The sequence below is a fragment of the Colletes gigas genome, unplaced genomic scaffold (assembly GCF_013123115.1).
Source record: "Colletes gigas isolate AHSC1104 unplaced genomic scaffold, ASM1312311v1 Colletes_gigas_Sc00015, whole genome shotgun sequence".
NCBI lineage: Eukaryota > Metazoa > Arthropoda > Insecta > Hymenoptera > Colletidae > Colletes > Colletes gigas.
The window spans coordinates 792,036-818,157 of NW_025106644.1; the positions used below are offsets into that span (position 1 = coordinate 792,036).

At 34.5% G+C, this 26,122-nt stretch overlaps 1 protein-coding gene across 3 annotated transcripts in view; it reads right to left on the reverse strand.

Moving 5' to 3' along the window:
- The window catches only part of LOC122399982 (SPARC-related modular calcium-binding protein 2), a 107,528-nt gene extending 96,379 nt beyond the window's left edge, over positions 1 to 11,149 (reverse strand). For all 3 annotated transcript variants that reach the window (XM_043401108.1, XM_043401107.1, XM_043401106.1), the window contains exon 1: positions 10,401 to 11,149. In XM_043401108.1, the coding sequence (XP_043257043.1) occupies positions 10,401 to 10,487 (87 nt within the window). In that variant the 5' untranslated portion in view covers positions 10,488 to 11,149. The remainder of the gene's footprint in view (positions 1 to 10,400) is intronic.
- Positions 11,150 to 26,122: the final 14,973 nt, after the last annotated feature.

Sequence of the window (26,122 nt, forward strand, 5' to 3'; positions counted from 1 at the left end):
TAAAATCCTTCAATCCGTTCAGGGGTTATGATCTTTCAAACATACGCGTGAAATTTCGGGGCAATATTTCTAACCTCACATTATATTTTTGGAAATTAATTTTTTTCTCGAAAGTGCGTAGGCTTTGGGGAGTATGTCTATAGAACAAAAATGATTGTAATTGACCACCGTAATAAAAATAATTTTTCCAAAACAATTTGAAATTTTAAATTTTGTCAAAAAACTTGTCAACCTTTCTAAATTTTTTTCTTGAAAATGCGTATGATTTCGGGGGTACGTGTAATGACCAAAAATGATTGCAATCGATCTCTGTAACCGAAAATAATTTTTCTAAAACTATTTGAAATTTTTCAAATTCGCCCAAAAATTTCAGCACCTATTCGAATTTTTTTCTCAAAAGTGCTTAGGATTTCGAGGGTATGTGTATTCACCAAATATGATTGCAATTGACCCCCGCAACTAAAAATAATTTATTCAGAACGATTTAAAATTTTTTTTTCGTGGAAGAATTTAGGCAACTAAATTAGATTTTCGGTAGGAATTTTTTTCTTGAAAGTGCGTAAGATTTCGGGGGTATGTGTAATGGCCAAAAATGATTGTATTTGACCCCCGTAACCGAAAATAATTTTTCCAAAACGATTTGAAATTTCTGAATTTAATTGTTAATAACTTTTTAACGAAGCCTCCATCAATAAATTGGTATTCTTGATTTTCGTCTTATTTTAGCCTCTAGAATCCCCCATTAAAATGTTTCCCAGAGTTGGCCGAACACCCTGTATAAATATTGCAAAAACATTTTTCATAGTTTTATTTTACGTGTATTTTTACGTAATACTGCAAAAGGAAAAACCAATATTTCTAACTGTCACAATAAGTGAGACAAAAATGAAGTGAACTTATAATATTGGTCAGCAGTGTATCTATAACCGGTTCAACAAGAATTGGCAGGAAATATAAACAAAAGTTCATGTGATCGACGCTGTTGTCGCTCATGAGTGGCTGTTGAACGTCGCTGCTCAGGGGCGCTTTTTAGCGGTCCCTGAGAAGGGCCCCACGCATGACACATTGAATACAATCGAAATGATTTGGTCGCGAGTTAAAAATTATATGGCAGCAAATAATACAACGTTCAAAATGTGTTGAACATGTTGTTCAAGCTGTTGAACACAAATCTTTAGCGATTGGATCAGATTATTGATGCATTAACTGAATCGTTTATAATTAATTGAAATTCCTACAGTTGAAACACAGAATCAGCATAAATTCTATATAGTAACAAATAGATAAATTAAATGTAAAAATATAGTAGGTCCATAGTTTAATTTCTACTTTCGTTTGCCTCCTTATTTACATTGTTATATAATAATATTAATATTGAGGACGAGTTCTTTTTGTTTAGAAAATTAGCTTCTCTCCTACTATTTAGGGATCTGAACATTTCAGCCCTGATCTGATCACCCATCGCCCGCGTGCAGTTGTTTCTATTTCCTACCAATTCCGGTTGCACCAGGTATAAGAACGGAGATTCGAAGGAATTAAAAAAGGTTTACCGTCGCCAATCGAGTCACCGTTCCATAAAGGAATCGTTGAAATTTACTAGCGGAACAACGATCGCAATGGAAGAAAATTTCGTAACGAGAAATCGAAATTATCTTGTTACGGCTGTAAAAGCGGCGAGTTTATCGGTGCTCTACATAATTAAGTTAGCAACGAGCACGGCACAGCGGGGTCCCGATTAATCATTAACAGCGCGAGAAAGAGAGATAGCGCGCGTTTATAATTGTATTTAAAAAAGTATCCGCTGTCGGATCTTTAATCGACCGTCGGATAATACCGCGCTGCATATTTACCTATCCTCTTTGCCTCGTGCAAACAAAAGACTATTTGTATCGCACGGCGGAACGCTCAAAAGGCCGACGCTCGCGTAGCGCGCCGAGTACTCAATAATTTTTCCCTCGGCTACATACTGTAAAACGTTCTCCCGTTGTTTGGAACGTTTGTCGCTTATCGTGCTGGCGAACCGCGTTTAATTAACGAAGAACGAACTGTTCTCCGTATAAACAGAGCCTTTGCAATCCGACCAACGATTCAGGAAGCTGATGGCCTGTCAACTTGTCACTTAACAACAAATATCTAACAACAGATGATCCCAATAGGTTCGTAAGGCAGACATAACCTCTACTATATCAGTTCGTCCCGTACGTTCGTGCCTGAGTTTTATTCCACAACTTAAAGCAACATTTTAAACATACAATCGGAACTTTATTGATTACCTATGCGCGTATACGGATACGGAGTACTCATCTATTATTCTACATTGTTAATCGGAAAGTGCAGCCTTTGGTATATTCCTAGCAAACGGACCGTTCCCCGTTCGGGGTGAGTTATACGTCATTCGATTCGCCTGATTCGGTACATCATTAATATGCATTTCACTATTTGCGGAAATTCGTTAATTTTGTTTAAACTTGTCGGAAAGTTGCAATAAAAAAGTAAGGTTATATCCAGACAGGTTCACAGTTAGAAACAAGTGACTGTTGTTACCGTGTTCATGTTGTAAATTGTAAATGCCAGAAAGTCAAATGATAATTTGTTCAACATGTATCGAATGAAATTTCTCCTATTTCTGCCAATATTTCATCGAATAAATCACCATTTTCCTGTTAGGTACATTTACTAAATATGTAATGGCTCATCCAAGTTACCCTTCTTGAGAATATAAAATATTGATAGTGTTATATGTTATAAAAAAGATTAAAGAATGTGTGGCATGCTTCCAAGTGGTCTCAATTTAATTTGCGTAAGCATCAGTAATGGGATCTTAAAAATTGACGCTGCGATTAATTTTCAAATGGCCTCTGTGATATTTTCTATGACAAAATGTTGATTCATCGATCTCGACAATCTTCTCTACCCTTCCAATTGCTCTGTAGAAATTATACAGCCAATCAGCCATTATTTGTCCTACAAAATAAGACCATTGCAAAACAGTATTTTTATTTAATTTTAGTTGTGTAATAATATGACATTGCTCGTAATTGTATGTTAGCATGTATATGTTAATTTTAGGATATCTGTAGCTGAGTTAGGTCTTGGTTAAGTTAGGTGCCAAGGGGGGGCAATATTTTGTACTCTTGCTGCACATACTGTTCATTTGACCTGTTCCTGCATAGTATGTGCATTAAAAAAATGACTTTTACGCATACATGTTTAACAAATTTGACTGCCTGGCATTTATAATTTACACCATAAACACAGTAACGACAGTCATTTGTTTCTAACTGTGAATCTGCCAAAATACACTTAACCTTACGTTTTTACTGCAACTTTAAACAAAAATAATTAATTTCCGCAAATAATGGAATTCATATTAATAATGTACTCGAATACTCGTCTATTATTCTACATTGTTAATCAGAAAGTGCAGCCTTTGGTATATTCCTAGCAAACGGACCGTTCACCGATCGGGGTGAGTTATACGTCATACGATTCGCCTGATTCGGTACATCATTAATATGCATTTCACTATTTTCGGAAATTCGTTAATTTTGTTTAAACTTGTCGGAAAGTTGCAATAAAAAAGTAAGGTTATATCCAGACAGGTTCACAGTTAGAAACAAGTGACTGTTGTTACCGTGTTCATGTTGTAAATTGTAAATGCCAGAAAGTCAAATGCTAATTTGTTAAACATGTATCGAATGAAATTTCTCCTATTTCTGCCAATATTTCATCGAATAAATCACCATTTTCCTGTTAGGTACATTTACTAAATATGTAATGGCTCATCCAAGTTACCCTTCTTGAGAATATAAAATATTGATAGTGTTATATGTTATAAAAAAGATTAAAGAATGTGTGGCATGCTTCCAAGTGGTCTCAATTTAATTTGCGTAAGCATCAGTAATGGGATCTTAAAAATTGACGCTGCGATTAATTTTCAAATGGCCTCTGTGATATTTTCTATGACAAAATGTTGATTCATCGATCTCGACAATCTTCTCTACCCTTCCAATTGCTCTGTAGAAATTATACAGCCAATCAGCCATTATTTGTCCTACAAAATAAGACCATTGCAAAACAGTATTTTTATTTAATTTTAGTTGTGTAATAATATGACATTGCTCGTAATTGTATGTTAGCATGTATATGTTAATTTTAGGATATCTGTAGCTGAGTTAGGTCTTGGTTAAGTTAGGTGCCAAGGGGGGGCAATATTTTGTACTCTTGCTGCACATACTGTTCATTTGACCTGTTCCTGCATAGTATGTGCATTAAAAAAATGACTTTTACGCATACATGTTTAACAAATTTGACTGCCTGGCATTTATAATTTACACCATAAACACAGTAACGACAGTCATTTGTTTCTAACAGTGAATCTACCAAAATACACTTAACCTTACGTTTTTACTGCAACTTTAAATTTAAACAAAAATAATTAATTTCCGCAAATAATGGAATGCATATTAATAATGTACTCGAATACTCGTCTATTATTCTACATTGTTAATCAGAAAGTGCAGCCTTTGGTATATTCCTAGCAAACGGACCGTTCACCGATCGGGGTGAGTTATACGTCATACGATTCGCCTGATTCGGTACATCATTAATATGCATTTCACTATTTGCGGAAATTCGTTAATTTTGTTTAAACTTGTCGGAAAGTTGCAATAAAAAAGTAAGGTTATATCCAGACAGGTTCACAGTTAGAAACAAGTGACTGTTGTTACCGTGTTCATGTTGTAAATTGTAAATGCCAGAAAGTCAAATGCTAATTTGTTAAACATGTATCGAATGAAATTTCTCCTATTTCTGCCAATATTTCATCGAATAAATCACCATTTTCCTGTTAGGTACATTTACTAAATATGTAATGGCTCATCCAAGTTACCCTTCTTGAGAATATAAAATATTGATAGTGTTATATGTTATAAAAAAGATTAAAGAATGTGTGGCATGCTTCCAAGTGGTCTCAATTTAATTTGCGTAAGCATCAGTAATGGGATCTTAAAAATTGACGCTGCGATTAATTTTCAAATGGCCTCTGTGATATTTTCTATGACAAAATGTTGATTCATCGATCTCGACAATCTTCTCTACCCTTCCAATTGCTCTGTAGAAATTATACAGCCAATCAGCCATTATTTGTCCTACAAAATAAGACCATTGCAAAACAGTATTTTTATTTAATTTTAGTTGTGTAATAATATGACATTGCTCGTAATTGTATGTTAGCATGTATATGTTAATTTTAGGATATCTGTAGCTGAGTTAGGTCTTGGTTAAGTTAGGTGCCAAGGGGGGGCAATATTTTGTACTCTTGCTGCACATACTGTTCATTTGACCTGTTCCTGCATAGTATGTGCATTAAAAAAATGACTTTTACGCATACATGTTTAACAAATTTGACTGCCTGGCATTTATAATTTACACCATAAACACAGTAACGACAGTCATTTGTTTCTAACAGTGAATCTACCAAAATACACTTAACCTTACGTTTTTACTGCAACTTTAAATTTAAACAAAAATAATTAATTTCCGCAAATAATGGAATGCATATTAATAATGTACTCGAATACTCGTCTATTATTCTACATTGTTAATCAGAAAGTGCAGCCTTTGGTATATTCCTAGCAAACGGACCGTTCACCGATCGGGGTGAGTTATACGTCATACGATTCGCCTGATTCGGTACATCATTAATATGCATTTCACTATTTGCGGAAATTCGTTAATTTTGTTTAAACTTGTCGGAAAGTTGCAATAAAAAAGTAAGGTTATATCCAGACAGGTTCACAGTTAGAAACAAGTGACTGTTGTTACCGTGTTCATGTTGTAAATTGTACATGCCAGAAAGTCAAATGCTAATTTGTTAAACATGTATCGAATGAAATTTCTCCTATTTCTGCCAATATTTCATCGAATAAATCACCATTTTCCTGTTAGGTACATTTACTAAATATGTAATGGCTCATCCAAGTTACCCTTCTTGAGAATATAAAATATTGATAGTGTTATATGTTATAAAAAAGATTAAAGAATGTGTGGCATGCTTCCAAGTGGTCTCAATTTATTTTGCGTAAGCATCAGTAATGGGATCTTAAAAATTGACGCTGTGATTAATTTTCAAATGGCCTCTGTGATATTTTCTATGACAAAATGTTGATTCATCGATCTCGACAATCTTCTTTACCCTTCCAATTGCTCTGTAGAAATTATACAGCCAATAGACCATTATTTATCCTACAAAATAAGACCATTGCAAAACAGTATTTTTATTTAATTTTAGTTGTGTAATAATATGACATTGCTCGTAATTGTATGTTAGCATGTATATGTTAATTTTAGGATATCTGTAGCTGAGTTAGGTCTTGGTTAAGTTAGGTGCCAAGGGGGGGCAATATTTTGTACTCTTGCTGCACATACTGTTCATTTGACCTGTTCCTGCATAGTATGTGCATTAAAAAAATGACTTTTACGCATACATGTTTAACAAATTTGACTGCCTGGCATTTATAATTTACACCATAAACACAGTAACGACAGTCATTTGTTTCTAACTGTGAATCTGCCAAAATACACTTAACCTTACGTTTTTACTGCAACTTTAAACAAAAATAATTAATTTCCGCAAATAATGGAATTCATATTAATAATGTACTCGAATACTCGTCTATTATTCTACATTGTTAATCAGAAAGTGCAGCCTTTGGTATATTCCTAGCAAACGGACCGTTCACCGATCGGGGTGAGTTATACGTCATACGATTCGCCTGATTCGGTACATCATTAATATGCATTTCACTATTTGCGGAAATTCGTTAATTTTGTTTAAACTTGTCGGAAAGTTGCAATAAAAAAGTAAGGTTATATCCAGACAGGTTCACAGTTAGAAACAAGTGACTGTTGTTACCGTGTTCATGTTGTAAATTGTAAATGCCAGAAAGTCAAATGCTAATTTGTTAAACATGTATCGAATGAAATTTCTCCTATTTCTGCCAATATTTCATCGAATAAATCACCATTTTCCTGTTAGGTACATTTACTAAATATGTAATGGCTCATCCAAGTTACCCTTCTTGAGAATATAAAATATTGATAGTGTTATATGTTATAAAAAAGATTAAAGAATGTGTGGCATGCTTCCAAGTGGTCTCAATTTAATTTGCGTAAGCATCAGTAATGGGATCTTAAAAATTGACGCTGCGATTAATTTTCAAATGGCCTCTGTGATATTTTCTATGACAAAATGTTGATTCATCGATCTCGACAATCTTCTTTACCCTTCCAATTGCTCTGTAGAAATTATACAGCCAATAGACCATTATTTATCCTACAAAATAAGACCATTGCAAAACAGTATTTTTATTTAATTTTAGTTGTGTAATAATATGACATTGCTCGTAATTGTATGTTAGCATGTATATGTTACTTTTAGGATATCTGTAGCTGAGTTAGGTCTTGGTTAAGTTAGGTGCCAAGGGGGGGCAATATTTTGTACTCTTGCTGCACATACTGTTCATTTGACCTGTTCCTGCATAGTATGTGCATTAAAAAAATGACTTTTACGCATACATGTTTAACAAATTTGACTGCCTGGCATTTATAATTTACACCATAAACACAGTAACGACAGTCATTTGTTTCTAACAGTGAATCTACCAAAATACACTTAACCTTACGTTTTTACTGCAACTTTAAATTTAAACAAAAATAATTAATTTCCGCAAATAATGGAATGCATATTAATAATGTACCCGAATACTCGTCTATTATTCTACATTGTTAATCAGAAAGTGCAGTCGTGTAAACATGAGATAATCAAACATAACCTCTATTATAAATTAACAACAGATAATCAGACATAACCTCTACTATATTAGATCGTCCCATATGTTCGTGCCGGAGTTTTGTACTGAAACTTAAAGCAATATTTTAAACATATAATGGAATTGTATGAAAAACAGTAAACCTCTTTTCATTCGTCAATTCCCTCCTCGTTTGGCGAGACCATTGTATTTACAAAACTTGTTTTATTTTTTATTAAAATGTAGTTCAACGCTTTTCATTAAAACGTTGACATTTATAAATTGCTAACCCACTAATGAGCCTGGAGATTGCTGCTTTTTATTTCTTAGAAGGTTCGGTTTTGTTATATGCTAACAAAAATATTCGTGCAATCAATCTTACGTACGAGCAAAAAAATTTCGTTCCGTAAGTGTCGATTCCAAACTTCCAACTTTGACGCAATATCTATTTCGTTCAAATTTTTATAAATTGTTTGTTTTCTAGTAAATTACAAATTTTAGATCAATTTCAGAATATCTTGAACGAACTTGTGGGATAACCTAATATGTAATATTACGTAATGTGGGATAACTTATAATGTATGACCAACTACAATATTGCTATCGCGATTCTGGTGAATTTTGTCTACGATTACCAACGTAACTCGAAACTTTCTTACGACTTTTCTTTTTTACTATATACTATTGAATACGAAGTTATTAACAATTAATTAATTTGTACATTTGCCCGGTGAAGCTGGTGAAAATATCTGAAGAAATTTTTATGCAAGTAAAACAAGTACAATATTATAAAAAAAATACAAAAAGTACCACAGGATGTCTGACAACTTGATTTTTATTTGAAAATAACTCGGGGCTTATAATAACAATAAAATTCAACGGTTTACAATTTTTAATATCAAAACATTTATCTTGGTTAATATCTAATGGTAAAATACGATTTACCTGAAAAGTTAAGCAAGTTTTATTTACGTTTAAGAAATGAAAATTTTTAATTCGTTCCTAGACTAATTTCTGTTTACGTTAATTTGGAAAAGAATCTAAAAATTTACCAAACTTTTGAAAACATCTGAGAATTGAGAAACATGTCGCTTTTTAAGTAACTGCAAACGTCAATAAAGAAACTGAAAAGATTGCATTTTATCAACTTCGTTTTACACTTATGATATATCCATCATTTTGTCATTTCATTTGTGGTATTAAAAAAGATAGTTTCATCTGGAAATCAAGTGCAGATTAAGAATTTTATAACACTATTCGATGAAAGAAAATTAATTTGATATTAAATAATATATTACGTAAATTCAAAAATCCTTATGCGAATTTACTAATGTTTTATATTTATTTTTACGCTTTATTCTAGTAAATATGTAAAAATTAAAAATTGTAAAATATTAAACTATTTAAATAATATTGAAACGGTTAAAACATTGTTAAAACAGTCATGCAATATATTAGGCATCAAACAATAGATTACTATTAACTTGTTATTTATTTTGTTGAAAACTGTTGAAAATTGTGTTGAAAATTAATATTAAAAACAGACATCGAGTGAAAAAACATATGTTTATGGATTTGGTGAATCCACTCCAACCACTTCCAATCTGTTAAAAACGGTTTTCTAAATTCAAACGTGATGATTTTTACCTAAAAGATAAGGTAATTCCCCGTCACTGATAATCATATTTCGAACAATTTAATGGAAATCCACGAACCAGATTGCTGATGCGATTAAATAAATTATTTTTGTTCAAAATCCATTTAATATTTCTAGCTCGAGGGATCCGCCATAAGTTTTCCATTGGTTTCAAGTCAACACTGATATAAACCAATGATCGATAGCGTTACTATCGTGAAAGTGCATTTCATTGGGTTGGCCAAATATTTCGTTCGAATTTTGGCGATACTTATCTTCAGGCGCTGTGTGAAAAGCAAATAACTTCGGTTCAAATCTTAAAACCATATAATTATTTGATACTCAACATTTAATTGTATATTGTCACGAAAAAGTCTGAAGATTGGATTTTATCTATAATTTTACGAATGAATATCCAAAAAGGTCATTTTCGAAGTATTAATCTGTTATATTTTGAAAAAGATAGAAAAACTTCGATTCCTAAGAGGTCATTAAATAGCGCTTGTTCATCTTTTTACGGGGGTTATGAAGCTATCTGATAGATGGGAATAGGTTATAAGTTGGAACGTAAAATGAAGATATTTCCTATCATAAAAGAATTGCCTATTTGCACGTTTAGAACAGTTCGAAATTTTTGGCCAACCTACAAACGAAAACAAAAAATGGGCTCGTTAAATAGCGCTTGTTTAGTTTTTTATGGGAGTTACGAAGCTATCTGAAAGATGGGAACGGGTTATAAGCTGGAACGTAAAATTCATTATTGAATGAAGATATTTCCTATCATAAAAGAATTACCTGTTTGCACGTTTAGAACCGTACGTCTATCCTACAAACAAAATCCTATACATACATAACATACATCACTCGTGTCTAGGATGGAATAAATCGCGAGAGCGATATCGTTGCAACGAACGATTCTCCGCTGAATTGTACATTGTTATTTGGTTGCTTACCTTTGCCATGGTAACGGTGTTGGCGGCAGCATCGAGATAAACGAAGACTGATAGGAGGACGGCTGCACGGATCATCGGGATCAACATCGTGTCCTCGGCTGGTGGTGGTACGTCCTCGAGGGTCGAAGGACCGAAGCCGCTGGTCCGACACGCACGAACACGCACGACACTCACACGCACTCACTGTTCCTGACACATGGCATCCTCCTTTTCATGATTTCTCTTGTCCTCCGTTTGCGCTGCTCTGTTCGCGATACCGCGTTGCCACTTTGTTACGTTCCCGGCCGCCGCCGCGCCGTTTACCGAGGACCAAACGATTCCCTTTTTCGAACCGCGACGGGTCCAACGGGGGTAGCTTCATGCAAAGAAGAGGGCTCCGCCACGAAAGGACGCGAGACGTATGTCCAGCCGTGGCAACTGCTGCCGAGCAACTGGCACTTGCTCGCCTGCTGGAGCGGCCTGTGTCGGCCAGACGGCAGACTCCCCGTTGCAGTTTCTTCTTTCTCTTCGTTACGGCGCTTCTCTTCTCCTCTATCGGGAATTTCGACGGTCCCGAACTGCCGGAAACCGGGCCACGTTTCGCTGGAAACTTTGTCACACGAACCTCCAATAGAGCCGAATTACGGGGAACCGGTATTTTCTACGTAAAAATTCCAACACATTACAGTGCATCTATAATATCTGTACCAAAGAAATTAAAACGATAAATACGCGGTGCAAATAAGTGTTTATTCATTCTCTTATCAAAAGTCGAGTCAATTTTTTATAAGTTTTATTAGAGATTACGAATGGGTAATTTTGTTAACTAAAGTGTCTTTTCTATGACACAATATTATTTGCAGTAACTTCTCTTCGAAAGACAATTATACAGGGTGTTCGTGTGATTTTCACCGAAAATTGATCGAAAGGCAAAAAATCAGATACGAAATTATAATTTTGATCGGTGGCTTTTAAGATTCTGAAGATTACAAAAAATTTCCGTCGGCATTTGAGAATTTCGAAACCGTTTCTAAATTATATTCTCGAGAGCTGAGAATGGAGATATATTAAAAAAATTCTCGAGACAGAATTCTTAAGTATAATCACTGTCAGGAACTGAATATTCATTTACAGTATAATTCTATGTACACGTTCCAAGAAATTCGAAACTAATAGTCATTTTAAGTTATGGGATGCTGTTTCACGAAAGAGTCTGACTCATTTTCCACTTATTGCGGTTTATCGATACACTGATCATTCAGCAAATCATGCAAAGATTATCTACAAAGATTATAGCGAATTGGCATTTTATCAGCAAGCTTCTAGAGCAATTATTTCACAGATGAATCATTATTCGATGAAAGTGAGTTGAAAATATGACTAAGTTACAATCACAACTATTTCATTATACTCGTACTAGCTCATTATATCTTTTATCACTTCTGGAACAAACAATTATTAAATTTTGATTGATTAATACATAAATGTTGTATTATAAACACTACTAACTAAGCTGATTACAAAGAATAAAATTTTTGTTAATTAAAATTAAAATAAATAAAGGATAAAAAAAATACCAAAATGTCTCAATAACTGGACACATCCTGTTTGGCCATTCCTGGGAAAAATTTTAATGGGGGATTCTACAGGCCAAAATAAGACGAAAATCAAGAATATCAATTTGTTGATGGAGGCTTCGTGAAAAAATTATTAACGTTTAAAGCTCCGCCCATACAGAATTTTTTTCTCGAAAACGCACAGGATTTCGGGGGTATGTCTATTCACCAAAAATGATTGTAATTGACCACCGTAATAAAAATAATTTTTCCAAAACAATTTGAAATTTGAAATTTTGTCAAAAAACTTGTCAACCTTTCTGAATTCTTTTCTCGAAAATACGTAGGATTTCGCGAGTATGTCTATTGACCAAAAATGATTATAATAGACCCCTCCAACCGAAAATAATTTTTCCAGAACGATTTGAAATTTGTTTTTACCGTCGAAAAATTTCACACCGTCTCGAATTTTTTTCTCGAAAACATGTAGGAAATTGAGGGTATGTCTATTCACCAAAAATGATTGCAATTGACCCCCGCAACCGAAAATAATTTTTCCAGAACGATTTGAAATTTTTGAATTCAATTGTTAATAACTTTTTAACGAAGCCTCCATTAACAAATTGGTATTCTTGATTTTAATCTTAGTTTGGCCTCTAGGATCTCCCATTAAAATTTTTCCCAGGATTGGTTAAACACTCTGTACATATATTTTTTTTTAATTTCATAGACGAGAGAAAAATTGATACTTGAATTTTAAAGCATTGCTAATTTAAAAAAAATTGAGATTGAATTTTTTTAGTTAGAACTATAAACTGTGCCTCCACTAAGCAAGATATATTTTGATTCTTTCGTTTCAAATGAGCAGAATAGTTACTATGACGTCAGCCATCTTGGAAAGTTTTTCGATACAGCCTATACATGCCATTATCGAACTACTACATTTTTTATTATTTTGGGCTAAAAAAATTAGTGTGTACCCTCAAAAGATGGACAATAAACTGAGCTAAGCACTGATATTGAAAAGTCTTATGGCTTTTTCATACAAAATTTAGAAATAATGCCTAATTTTTAACAGTAGAGATATTCAAATATTTAGTTTGGAAGGAATACAAAACTTAGGTATATTAAAATATTATTAATTTTCTATATTACGTTTATGTGTTATTTATTTTATTACATAGTTGCAACTTTAGTTTTCCAAAATTGATAATCTCAAAAATTGGCCTTCCTATTAATTCGTATTGGAATTGAATAAACAACGCAATAAGTACGAGCACAATAGAAAGACAAATCGTATACGATCTAGATCACACTAAAAATAACAACCTAAACAGTTTCGATAATCAACGTTCTACTTTAGTTTGAGAATATCTCTACTTGCAATGAAACTGCGTAGCATCTTGTGTATAAATAAGATAATGAACATTACTCCTCGTTTTTTCAAAAGTCGTTAAACTTAAACGAGACAGCATGAATTCATAATTATGTTGTTGAAATACAACAAACTTTAAATATTTAAACTAGAAAATTAGGCATTCTTTCTTAATTTTTTAAGAAAAAAATCATGAGACTTCGGTATCAGTGTTTCGTTCACTTTGTTATACATCTTTCGAGGATGCATACAAATTTTTTTAATCCAAAATAATAAAAAATGTTCTGAGATGTATAGGCTGTATCGAAAAACTTTTAATTAAATTTAATTTGTCGAAATAAAAATACCTGGCTGAGGAGTAATAACATATGATAAGAAATAAGTATCCACATTTTTAAATAATCAGCATATTAGCAAAAATTAAGAAATTGAAAAAAGTAAAAATACAATATAGAGGATGTTCGGTCACCCCTGGGAAAAATTTTAATGGGGGATTCTAGAGGCCAAAATAAGACGAAAATCAGGAATACCAATTTTTTGATGGAGGCTTCGTGAAAAAGTTATTAACGTTTAAAGTTCGGCCCTTGCTGATTTTTTTTCTTGAAAATGCGCAGGATTTTGGGGATTTATCTATTCACCAAAAATTATTGCAATTCACCCCCGCAACCGAAAATAATTTTTCCATAACGATTTGAATTTTTTTTTTCCGTCGAAAAATTTCAGTTTCTCGAATTTTTTTCTCAAAAGTGCGTAGGATTTCGGGGATATGTGTAATGACCAAAAATGATTGTAATTGACCCCCACAACCGAAAATAATTTTTCCAGAACGATTTGATATTTTTGAATTTAATTGTTAATAACATTTTAACGAAGCCTCAAACGAAAAATTGATATTCTTGATTTTCGTCTTATTTTGGCATCTGCCAATAAAATTTTTCCCAGGGGTGGCTGAACACCCTGTATATATATCAATTATAAAACTCTATTAATTTTCTCATTTTTAAAATAAAATTTGCAATATCAATAACTTTTTACATTAATTATTTTATAGTTTCTAAAAAAAAAACGTTACTCTGATGTCGTGAACTATTCTAAAACTCTGTTACTTTTCTTATTTTTAAAATAAAATTTGCAATATCAATAACTTTTTACTTTCATTATTTTATAGTTTCTGAAAAAAAAAAAACGTTACTCTGATGTGCACTATTCTAAAACTCTATTAATTTTCTCATTTTTAAAATGGAATTTGCAATATCGATAACTTTTTACATTAATTATTTTATAGTTTCTAAAAAAAAAACGTTACTCTGATGTCGTGAACTATTCTAAAACTTTATTAATTTTCTCATTTTTAAAATGGAATTTGCAATATCGATAACTTTTTACTTTCATTATTTTATAGTTTCTGAAAAAAAAAAACGTTACTCTGATGTAGTACACTATAAAAAATAATCAAAAGATTACCAAGCACCAATAACTCTTAATCGTTCATGTAACCTAATCTATTCTGCGAAACTTCGAATATATTAGATAAGTTAGACGATACTTAAACGTCCGAAATATACTACAGAAAATAAACTGATCAGGAAAAATACGAATTTATAAGTCGGTTTCGAATTTCATGTTGTTCTGAGCTACTATCAAAACGGTGAGCTTAGTCATTTGGATACGTTTAGCCATAAAGTAGCAGGCTACATTGCCCAAGGGGGCTGATAAAAAAAAACAAATATACCTCAGTCTCTGGTGAATATACGACATAAATATAATAAAATCGATTAACAATGAATTTCCATTAAAATGTGACGTTTTTAGTATCTTCAACAACAATACAAATATTTACATAACAATATCGTTTTAATATTTAATAATCGTTCCGAGCAATGTAAGGTCACAAATTGCTGTGGAGTAATTAACGTTGCTTCTTTTAATAGTTTTTATTATTTTATTTTTTCCATTTTATTTGCACGTTGCACCTACTGTTTCGTCCATGTTTTTTTCGTGTTCGGGAAATAACTTATGCAACATTTATTTTCGTCTTGACTCCTTATCGCATCTTGATCCATGCAGCAGTTGGTGATCTCGTTGATGTCTGCTCTACCGACTGTCAGAGATAAGAACGAAAATATCGTTGTTTTCGTGGCGTTATTGAAAAGGAAAAATATTAAAATCGCACGATTTTCTCGCGTCGATGCTGAACGCGATAAAACGTTACGTCCTTGGAGATTGCGAGGCATATAAATCAGTTTCTTACGACGGCGCATTAGAGAAACAGTTGGTACACGTGACACAACGGGTAATAACCGAACGAAGCGCCGTTTGCATTTCCATCGACAGGCATCGGGGCAATTTCGATGCTCGTTCCTCGCTTCTATTACCGGACCAACAGAGATAGTTACGCGCGATCGAAGATACATGAGTCATCGAGAATTCGAAACCGATTCAGAACTGGTTGTTTGGTCGGTGGAATGTAGCTTTTAACAGAAGGGGTGCGAGGGAGGATGCTGGTGGATTATACAGGGTGTTCGGACAACCCTGGCAAAAATTTTAATGGGGGATTCCAGAGGCTAAAATAAGACGAAAATCAAGTATACCAATTTGTTGATGGAAGCTCCGTTAAAAAGTTATTAACGTTTAAAGTTCGGCACTTACTGAATTTTTTTCTTGAAAATGCGCAGGATTTTAGGGATTTATCTATTCACCAAAAATTATTGTAATTGACCCCCGCGACCAAAAATAATTTTTCCAGAACGATTTGAATTTTTTTTTTCCGTCCAAAAATTTCACACTTTCTCGAATTTTTTTCTCAAAAGTGCGTAGGATTTCGGGGATATGTGTAATGACCAAAAATAATTGTAATTGACCCCCGTAACCGTAAATAATTTTTTTAGAACGATTTGAAAAATTTTGTTTTGCTGAAAAATTTCAGCACCTACCCGATTTTTTTTCTCGAAAATGGATAGGATTTCGGAAGTATGTGTATTCACCAAAAATTATTATATTAGACCCTCGCAACCAAAAATAATTTTTCCAGAACGATTTGAAATCTTCTTTTTCCGTCGAAAAATTTCACACCTTCTCGAATTTTTTCTAATAAGTGGGTAGGATTTCGGGGGTATATCTATTTACCAAAAATTATTGTAATTGACCCTCGCAACCGAAAATAATTTTTCTAGAACGATTTGAAATTTTTGAGTTTAATTGTTAATAACTTTTTCACGAAGCTTCCATCAACAAATTTGTATTATTGATTTTCGTCTTATTTTGGCCTCTAGAATCTTTCATTAAAATTTTTCCCAGGGGTGGTCGAACACAGTTGGGTATCCAGGTTCCTCATTAAATTTCAATCGGTGCCCTGATTTATTCCCCCGTGTCTGTACTTCGCGCTTCCACGGCGTTTGAGACGATCGTCTTCTCGGAATTCTGCAAAAAAAGCCTTGAGCCCGACGAACGACGTCGTCCTTTGAATTAAATAGCTCGCGAACGTATTGTTCTCCGCAACTGTTTTTGACTATATAGCTCACCTATCGGCTCTTTCTTCTTCGTCGATGCGATTCAGTTGCAAATTGCCTTTTCTCCCCTTCGTTTCACATCGCAACTCTTTGCCACTACAAGTATTGTATGGTAATTCACGATGGAAGCTAGAATATTAACATTCTGCGTTACAACAATATTAAATCAGTCTCGAGTTTTATAAATAAAAAACTTACCTAATAGTGTGTACTATTACAGATAAATTGAATAATAAATCAACATATAATAATATTTTAAATCTTTACTGACAGCGCCACCTGCCAATTATATCTGCGAATCAGTAAAATGTCCTAACAGGTTCTGTCTTAGACGCCAACATATTGATTAGTCGATCGAGGAGCGTGTACAGGGTGTCCCGTAAATAGTGTAAGAACCGGAAATGGGGGGTAGCTGAGACGATTCTGAACAACAATTTCCTTTGCAAAAATGTCGGATGGAGCTTCGTTTTTGAATTATTAACGAAAAACACTGACCAATCACGGCGCTCGCCTTCCGCGCGCTCAGGGTCGATCGAGCACTTGCGAGAGAGTGGTGGCGCCTCTGACGGCGAGTACGAGAGGTGTTGCCGCAATATTCTTTCTGTAGTGTCGCAGCGGTCTCACCTTGACCCATTACTATTCATCATTTTTATCAATGATTTACATACAGTTTTTCAACATTGCAAATTCTTACTGTTTGTTGATGATCTCAAAATATTTCACATTATTCCTCATCACGATGATCTATCAATATCTCGTAAAATTCTATCCACAGATGTTTTGTAGAGTTTAAAATATGAAAGCTTACTGGTTTCCTTACGATATTATGCAATTTTATTTCTTTCCATCCTCTGCCATAATTTTTCATTCATCTTAAAGAAACTGGTATTCCAAGTATGCTGTACTTCCTTTAATATATTAGGTTGGGGAAAAAGAAATCCATTATTTTGTCGGTAGATGTCTGTAGTGATCGATATCTCGTAAAGTATCGATCAAACAATTTTAGATTTATGCTCTTTGCAAGGTGACATTTCACACTAAAAAATTTCTTTTGTTGTTTTTTATTTGGTCTATTCAGTTGTGAGTTACAGGGTGTTAAAAATGGAAGTCAAGAAAAAGAAAATTCGGTACATTTTATAGTTTTTCGTTGATAAAGGCGAAAATGCAAGCCAGGCGGCTGAAATTGTAAATAGTGTTTATGGTCCCTATACTGTAACGGCTAATTACGTGCAATTTTGGTTTCGTCGATTCCGTTCAGGTATTTCTGATGCTAAAGATGCACCTCGCACAGGCAGGTCCGTCGTCGAAAATGTCGTTATAATTACAGAAATAATCGAAGTTGACTGACATGTTAGTAGTCGTAGCATCGCCCCGGAGCTAAAGATCGACCATAAAACAGTTTTAAACCATTTGCACAAAGCTGGATTCAAAAAGAAGCTCGATGTTTGGGTGCTACACCAATTAACACCAAAAAACATGATGGATTGAATTTCCATCTGCGAAGCCTTAGTCAAACGGAATGAAATCGACCCATTTCTTAAACGGATGGTGACTGGGGATGAGAAATGGGTCACATACGACAATATTGTGCGAAAACGATCGTGGTCAAAGCGCGGTGAAGCAGCTCAAACGGTGGCCAAACCAGGACTAACGGCCAGGAAGGTTCTGCTATGCATTTGGTGGGACTGGAAAGGAATCATTTATTATGAGTTCCTTCCATATGGCCCAACACTAAATTCGAATCTCTACTGTCAACAACTGGACCGTTTGAAGCTAGCGATTGACCAGAAACGGCCAGAATTGGCCAACAGAAGAGGTGTTGTGTTCCAGCAGGACAACGCTAGGCCACACGCGTCTGTAGTGACTCGCCAGAAACTCCGGGAGCTTGGTTGAGAAGTTTTAATGCATCCACCATATAGTCCGGACCTGGCACCAAGTGATTACCATCTTTTTCTCGCATTGCAAAACTACCCGAGTGATAAGAAATTGGCAACAAGAGAATATTGTGAAAATCGGTTACTAGAGTTTTTCGCCAATAAGGACCAAGATTTCTATGAGAGGGGCATTATAAAGTTACCTTTAAAATGGCAATAAATTATAGAACAAAACGGCGCATATTTGACCCAAATCGGAAAATCCGAAACATGTTAAATAAAGTCTTGAAGTTCACGCAAAAATAATGGATTTCTTTTTCCCCAACCTAATATGTTCGTGTCGTTCAACATTCTAAAATTGACGAAGATAAAATTTGTAATTTAATAGAAAACTAACAAATTTGTCAGATCCGGGGATTTCTGAAATTTGAAATATACTAACATCAACATTTCATACGAAATAAATAGATATTGTGTCCAAGCTGGATGTTTGGAATCCACACTAGCTCAGGGAACGAAATTTTCTTGATTGTGCACCAATATTTTTTTTATGGTAAAACCGAATCTTCTAAGAAAAAAAAAATAATAATCTCTAGGCTTATTAGTGAGTAATTGAAAGGGGGGTTGCTCGTCCCACTGCAGCGCCATCTCAGTGGTGGTCGCATGGTTTTTTTTCCAGCGCCATGTAGTCATGCTTAGCCGCATGCTTATTTGAGTTTGTATTTTTATGCTTATATACAATATATTATAGCTGTATTATGTGTGATAACCAAATATATATTGAGTAATGTGTGCAAGTGGAATTATTTAACACCCCAACAGTAAACAATGTGGAAATGTCAACATTTTAAAGAAAAGCGATGAACTACATTTTAATCAAAATATCATTTTTCATACAATCCCATTATATGTTTAAAACATTGCTTTAAGTTGTGAAACAAAACTCAGCAAGAACATATGGGACGACCCAATATAATAGAGGTTATGTATGCCGTACAAATCTACTAGAACCATCTGTTGTTAGATATTTGTTGTTAAGTGACAAGTCGATAGGCCATCAATGACCACCATACTAATAAACGTATTAAAGTTAACACGACTCTACTTTCCAATGAACAATGTAGAATAATAGACTTCTTTATCTGTTGACGCGCGTAGGTAACCGATAGAAAATTGTAGATTGTATAAATCACGAGACTAAGCTCGTCCGTCAGATTTAAAACCGATCGTACGTTACTCGTTTCATCAATAATTCTTAACGTTGTCGCGTGCAAGCAATATCTGTCTTCGGGACACCTGCTCGAGCAAGCAAACACAATGGTGTTTACCTAATCGGTCAGAACGATCGAACTCTTCGATCGAACTCGTTCAACTGGTAGGCGTAGCGAGCGAGATAATAACTTGCTATTGCTCGGCTACCTACGTGCCTATGATTATAATTCGCTCCTAGGGTTCGCTACTAACCTCCTTTAAACAACTTTACTAGCAGTTTCGTATTATGCTCGTTTTTTTCTTTCCTGTCACGAGAACTAACTGGAAACAATCGACGATGGACATTTGGATATAAACGCAATAAATAAAAAAAGAAAGAAGGAGCAAATGCTTCGAACGATAATAAAAACTAGACAAGTGATGTAAATCAGTAACGGTAAGGTTAGGAAAATTTTATTCACGAATAATTAATAAATATTTTAGATTCCATTTGTAAATTAACTTTTACATAATCTGGTAATGTATTTCAATTTTCAAAAATAAGCTTGGTTATATTCGATATTATTTTTTTAATTTATTAACAAACTACAGAATTGCATTAAATTATATCATTCAGAGTCAGGTTTAAAAACAGTTTTCTATTGCTTAATCATACCCTTCACGCTTTTTTTCAGTAGTATATATATTTTTCCAGTATTAAGGGGGTACAACACCATGATGGTCACCGGTGACCGTCATTCCAAATTTACATTCTTTGAAACACTTGCAATAAAAAACCTGAATTTGAAAATTTCAAATAATATCATCGACATTAGGAATGCTACAAAATAACGAGTATTTGGTTCAACTATTGAATATCCTTATTTGTTAGGTTATAATTTGTAAAACTGTCGAAGATATCCCCAGATAGGGAAAACTGTGTGTTAATATCCCCAGGTAGGAAAAACTGTGTGTTAATATCCCCAGATAGGGAAAACTGATTTGTTAATATCCCCAGATAGAGAAAACTGTGTGTTAATATCCCCAGATAGGGAAAACTGTGTGTTAATATCCCCAGGTAGGGAAAACGGTGTGTTAATATCCCCAGATTGGGAAAACTGGTTTGTTAATATCCCCAAATAGGGAAAACTGTGTGTTAATATCCCCAGGCAGGGAAAACTGTGTGTTAATATCCCCAGGAAGGGAAAACTGTGTGTTAATATCCCCAGGTAGGGAAAACGGTGTGTTAATATCCCCAGATAGGGAAAACTGTGCGTTAATATCCCCAGGTAGGAAAAACTGTGTGTTAATATCCCCAGGTAGGGAAAACTGTGTGTTAATATCCCCAGGTAGGGAAAACTGTGTGTTAATATCCCCAGATAGGGAAAACTGTGTGTTAATATCCCCAGATAGGGAAAACTGATTTGTTAATATCCCCAGGTAGGGAAAACGGTGTGTTAATATCCCCAGATTGGGAAAACTGTGTGTTAATATCCCCAGGTAGGGAAAACTGTGTGTTAATATCCCCAGGTAGGGAAAACGGTGTGTTAATATCCCCAGGTAGGGAAAACTGTGTGTTAATATCCCCAGGTAGGAAAAACTGTGTGTTAATATCCCCAGGTAGGAAAAACTGTGTGTTAATATCCCCAGATAGGGAAAACTGTGTGTTAATATCCCCAGGCAGGGAAAACTGTGTGTTAATATCCCCAGGTAGGGAAAACTGTGTGTTAATATCCCCAGGTAGGGAAAACGGTGTGTTAATATCCCCAGATTGGGAAAACTGATTTGTTAATATCCCCAGATAGGGAAAACTGTGTGTTAATATCCCCAGGCAGGGAGAACTGTGTGTTAATATCCCCAGATAGGGAAAACTGATTTGTTAATATCCCCAGATAGGGAAAACTGTGTGTTAATATCCCCAGGTAGGAAAAACTGTGTGTTAATATCCACAGATAGGGAAAACTGTGTGTTAATATCCCCAGATAGGGAAAACTGATTTGGTAATATCCCCAGATAGGGAAAACTGTGTGTTAATATCCCCAGGTAGGAAAAACTGTGTGTTAATATCCCCAGATAGGGAAAACTGTGTGTTAATATCCCCAGGTAGGGAAAACTGTGTGTTAATATCCCCAGGTACGGAAAACTGTGTGTTAATATCCCCGGATAGGGAAAACTGATTTGTTAATATCCCCAGATAGGGAAAACTGTGTGTTAATATCCCCAGGCAGAGAAAACGGTGTGTTAATATCCCCAGATTAGGAAAACTGATTTGTTAATATCCCCAGATAGGGAAAACTGGTTTGTTAATATCCCCAGGCTGGGAAAACTGTGTGTTAATATCCCCAGGTAGGGAAAACTGTGTGTTAATATCCCCAGGTAGGGAAAACGGTGTGTTAATATCCCCAGATTGGGAAAACTGATTTGTTAATATCCCCAGATAGGGAACACTGTGTGTTAATATCCCCAGGCAGGGAGAACTGTGTGTTAATATCCCCAGATAGGGAAAACTGATTTGTTAATATCCCCAGATAGGAAAAACTGTGTGTTAATATCCCCAGGCAGAGAAAACGGTGTGTTAATATCCCCAGATAGGGAAAACTGATTTGTTAATATCCCCAGATAGGGAAAACTGTGTGTTAATATCCCCAGGTAGAGAAAACGGTGTGTTAATATCCCCAGATAGGGAAAACTGATGTTGTTAATACATCCAAATAAAATTCTTAGAATCAGAACATGAAACCAAACTTATTTGTGTTGATGTGTTTCGTGATACTTGTGATGTACTATTTCGATCCATAAAAATCTGTGAGACTTTCATCGTCGAGTGAGAATGGTCTTAACAGTAGTCGAGAATAAGACACCATGATGGGGATTCCCCGCGGTGAAGGGAATTCTATTATCGAATGACGCAAACAAAGCCAATTTCAAGATTAAAGAAAACGAACCGTTTAATCGGCGAGTGCGTTCGGTGCAACTGTTGACATTCGAATGCGCTCGAGCCAACGGAGAAAGTGGCGACGATCGTGAGTGCAATTATACAGCCGCGCCGTGATGTAATTGAAAAGACAAAAGTGTTTCCAGTGCTTGTGCATCGAAATGTCATTTGCTTGATCTTCGTGCATCGTTCAAACAATTACTACACCGTAACTATCGAGTTGATCCAGATTGGATAAATGTTACAGGGTTTTTAACTTTTTGCAAATCAAATTTACCAGAGTCGATCGGGTGACAATGTTTGGGGTCCTTTGCCCTGTATCTTCTTGGATTTATATTATTTCATATGCAATTATTGAAGTCGAATGTACAGAGCAAATTAAAGTAAATAACAAAGAACTATTTTATTTGGCAAAAGATTTCTATCGCGGTTTTCGAATTCTGAAATCGGCCAGCGGTTGCGTCCCTGTTCTTCGTGCAAGAAGGGACTTAACAGGCTGCTCGTTGGCCAAGCCGTCGTCGGCTGGACAGCAACTCACTTCGTCGTCCACTCCGGCACACCTGTTCACTCAGGTATGCGATACTCCCCTCTGTCTCTCCGTTCCTTCTCCTCTCTCCGTTGCTCCTCCCTCCCCCGCCCCGCTTGTCTCTTCGCCCCCTTTCGTCCAACTCTTTCTTACTCCTCGTCGCGACACACGGACGGTGGTTTACCGTTGTCATCAGTGATTCTGGATCCACGGACACAGCTGGTCCATTCCTGGTACGCAAACGTTGCAAATCTTCCAAAGTTGAAAGCGTCTTTTCCTAGACTTTTACTTTATGCAATAAGAGCAACATGTTTTTTACTCTCAATCTCAATTCCTTTCGATACAAATGAAAGTGTACGAAATTTTCACAAGCAAAGAATACACTGCCAATATTATTCTTAAATGGAACTCTATAAATTTGATTGCAGTTTTTAAATATCTACAAAAATGTATTAAGATTATACAGAGTGTAGACATCAGAATGCAACGAATGAAAAATTTTCGTAAAGTCGTTTTTGGTTTTCACTGGTATTGAAATTATTTTTTGTTTTGTTTCTCTATTATGAAAAAAATTTGTTCTTCAAAATGCTATAGTTTTCTAAATTTTCCATATTTTTCTGTTTAAAATTTTGTTATGCCGGTTGGTTTCTTCCATACTGAAAATTTTCTTCAAAATACTATGAGTCTAAATTTTTCATATTTTTTGTTTTGGTTTTTATGATGGACGCTGTACATCAACTGTGGTTACATCGTTGGATAGGATCAAAGGACTTAACTACTATTTAATTTTATTGTAACCTAACCTAACTCAGACCCTTAAACCATCTCTTAACAATCTCTTGCAAAATGAGATTGGCGAGATTCTCCCGATGAAAATGAGTCCAAACACGACATTATTCGGACAATTTTTAATTGTACGTAATTTGGAATTTTTCAAAAATAATTTGAGTAAGTCGAAATTAAAAGTAGTCCGAACCAGGTCGTGTTTGGACTCATTTTCATCGGGAGAATCTCACTAATACATTGATGATACTCTCACAAGGATATAAGTATAAAAACGTTTAATATCATTAACAGGTGACCTTCGACGTCACTAAATAAACATAGATGGGGAAAAAACACTTAGCTCTGTTATCTTTACGACACTATTACTAATGTATTGGCGAGATTCTCCCGATGAAAACGAGTCCAAACACGGCACCATTCGGACAATTTTTAATTGTACGTAATTTGGAATTTTTCATAAATAATTTGAGTAAGTCAAAATTAAAAGTAGTCCGAACCAGGTCGTGTTTGGACTCATTTTCATCGGGAGAATCTCGCCAATCTCATTTTGCAAGAGATTGTTAAGAGATAGTTTAAAGGTCTGGGTTAGGTTAGGTTTGGTTGGCGAGATTCTCCCCATGAAAACGACTCCAAACACGACAGCATTCGGACAATTTTTAATTATTCATAATTGAAAATTTTTCAAAAATAGTCCGATCAAGTAAAAATTAAAAGTAGTCCGAACCAGGTCGTGTTTGGGCTCATTTTCATCGGGAAAATCTCGTCAATTCATTAATAATACTCTCACCACGTTTTGATTTGACCACCTACGTGACTTACAGTAGAAATTTAATTCTCGCATTTAAAATTATTAACGCTAGATTTAGAAGTAAATTTGAAAATTTCAGCACCTATCCGATTTTTTTTCTCGAAAGTGAATCTCCCATTAAAATTATATTAAATATATATTTTATTATTATCCAAAACAACATTGAATTACACATAATTGACCTCATTCCTTCCACATTTTATGCATAATTCATGATACTACCAACGAAATAATTAGGATAATAAGTATTATTTTCTAACATCTTGTTTGGGGCATCATAACCTAATATAAAGTAATATAAACGAGCATCTTGCTGATTATTAGTGGATCTTTATGCAGCTATAATAAGTCAACAAAATTCATTTATTATAATTTAAACTACAGTAGGTTATAATATTTTTTCCATATTATCAGTGATTAAATTATGTCTCTTATGAGGCATATTTATATTTCCATTAATACTGTGACAGGATTTCTGGTAACTCTTTGGCATTCATACCTTTCAAAATATTGCTCATTTTTTACAGTAGTTTCTGTTCTTTCCTAATCATCTTGAAACTTACTGTCTAGGACCATCTGTACGTTTGTTGCTTAAAGTGGTATTTTCTGATTTTTTGTTTTTCTCAACATACGATACATTAGAATTTACATGAATATTTAAAAAAAACTTATTTGTTTTAGATATTATTATATTATTAGATGTAAGTTTGGGCTAATAATTATTCAAATATTCGTTCCAAGTCGGACCAATTATAAGACTTATATTTATGCCTTCGTTAGTTATTGGCAGAAGTATGTTTAAACAGATACAAATTATTTTGATTCATGAATTAATGGATGGAGTTAGGTGCAGACATTTGTGGCAGCTAACGTCACAGGCGTAGCAAGCGCCATCTAGTTAAGTCCCTAGTTTTAGTTAGTTTCTAGTTACTTTTAGTAAGATCTAAGTCACTAGTTGGTAGTATTAGATTTAAGTTGGCGCACCCCCTTTTTCTTTCGCCCTCCACACAGTGTGTTCATTTAAAAACATTATAATATCTCAAAAACAATGCTTTTTCATGGAAAATGTTAAATACAAAACCCTATTGGTTTCGAAGGTGAGTTACAACTGTCCTATTTTTTTGTTTGAATTGTTGTGCGTTTTCGAGGTTAAAATAAATTCCTCTGTTGGACGGAAATCGAC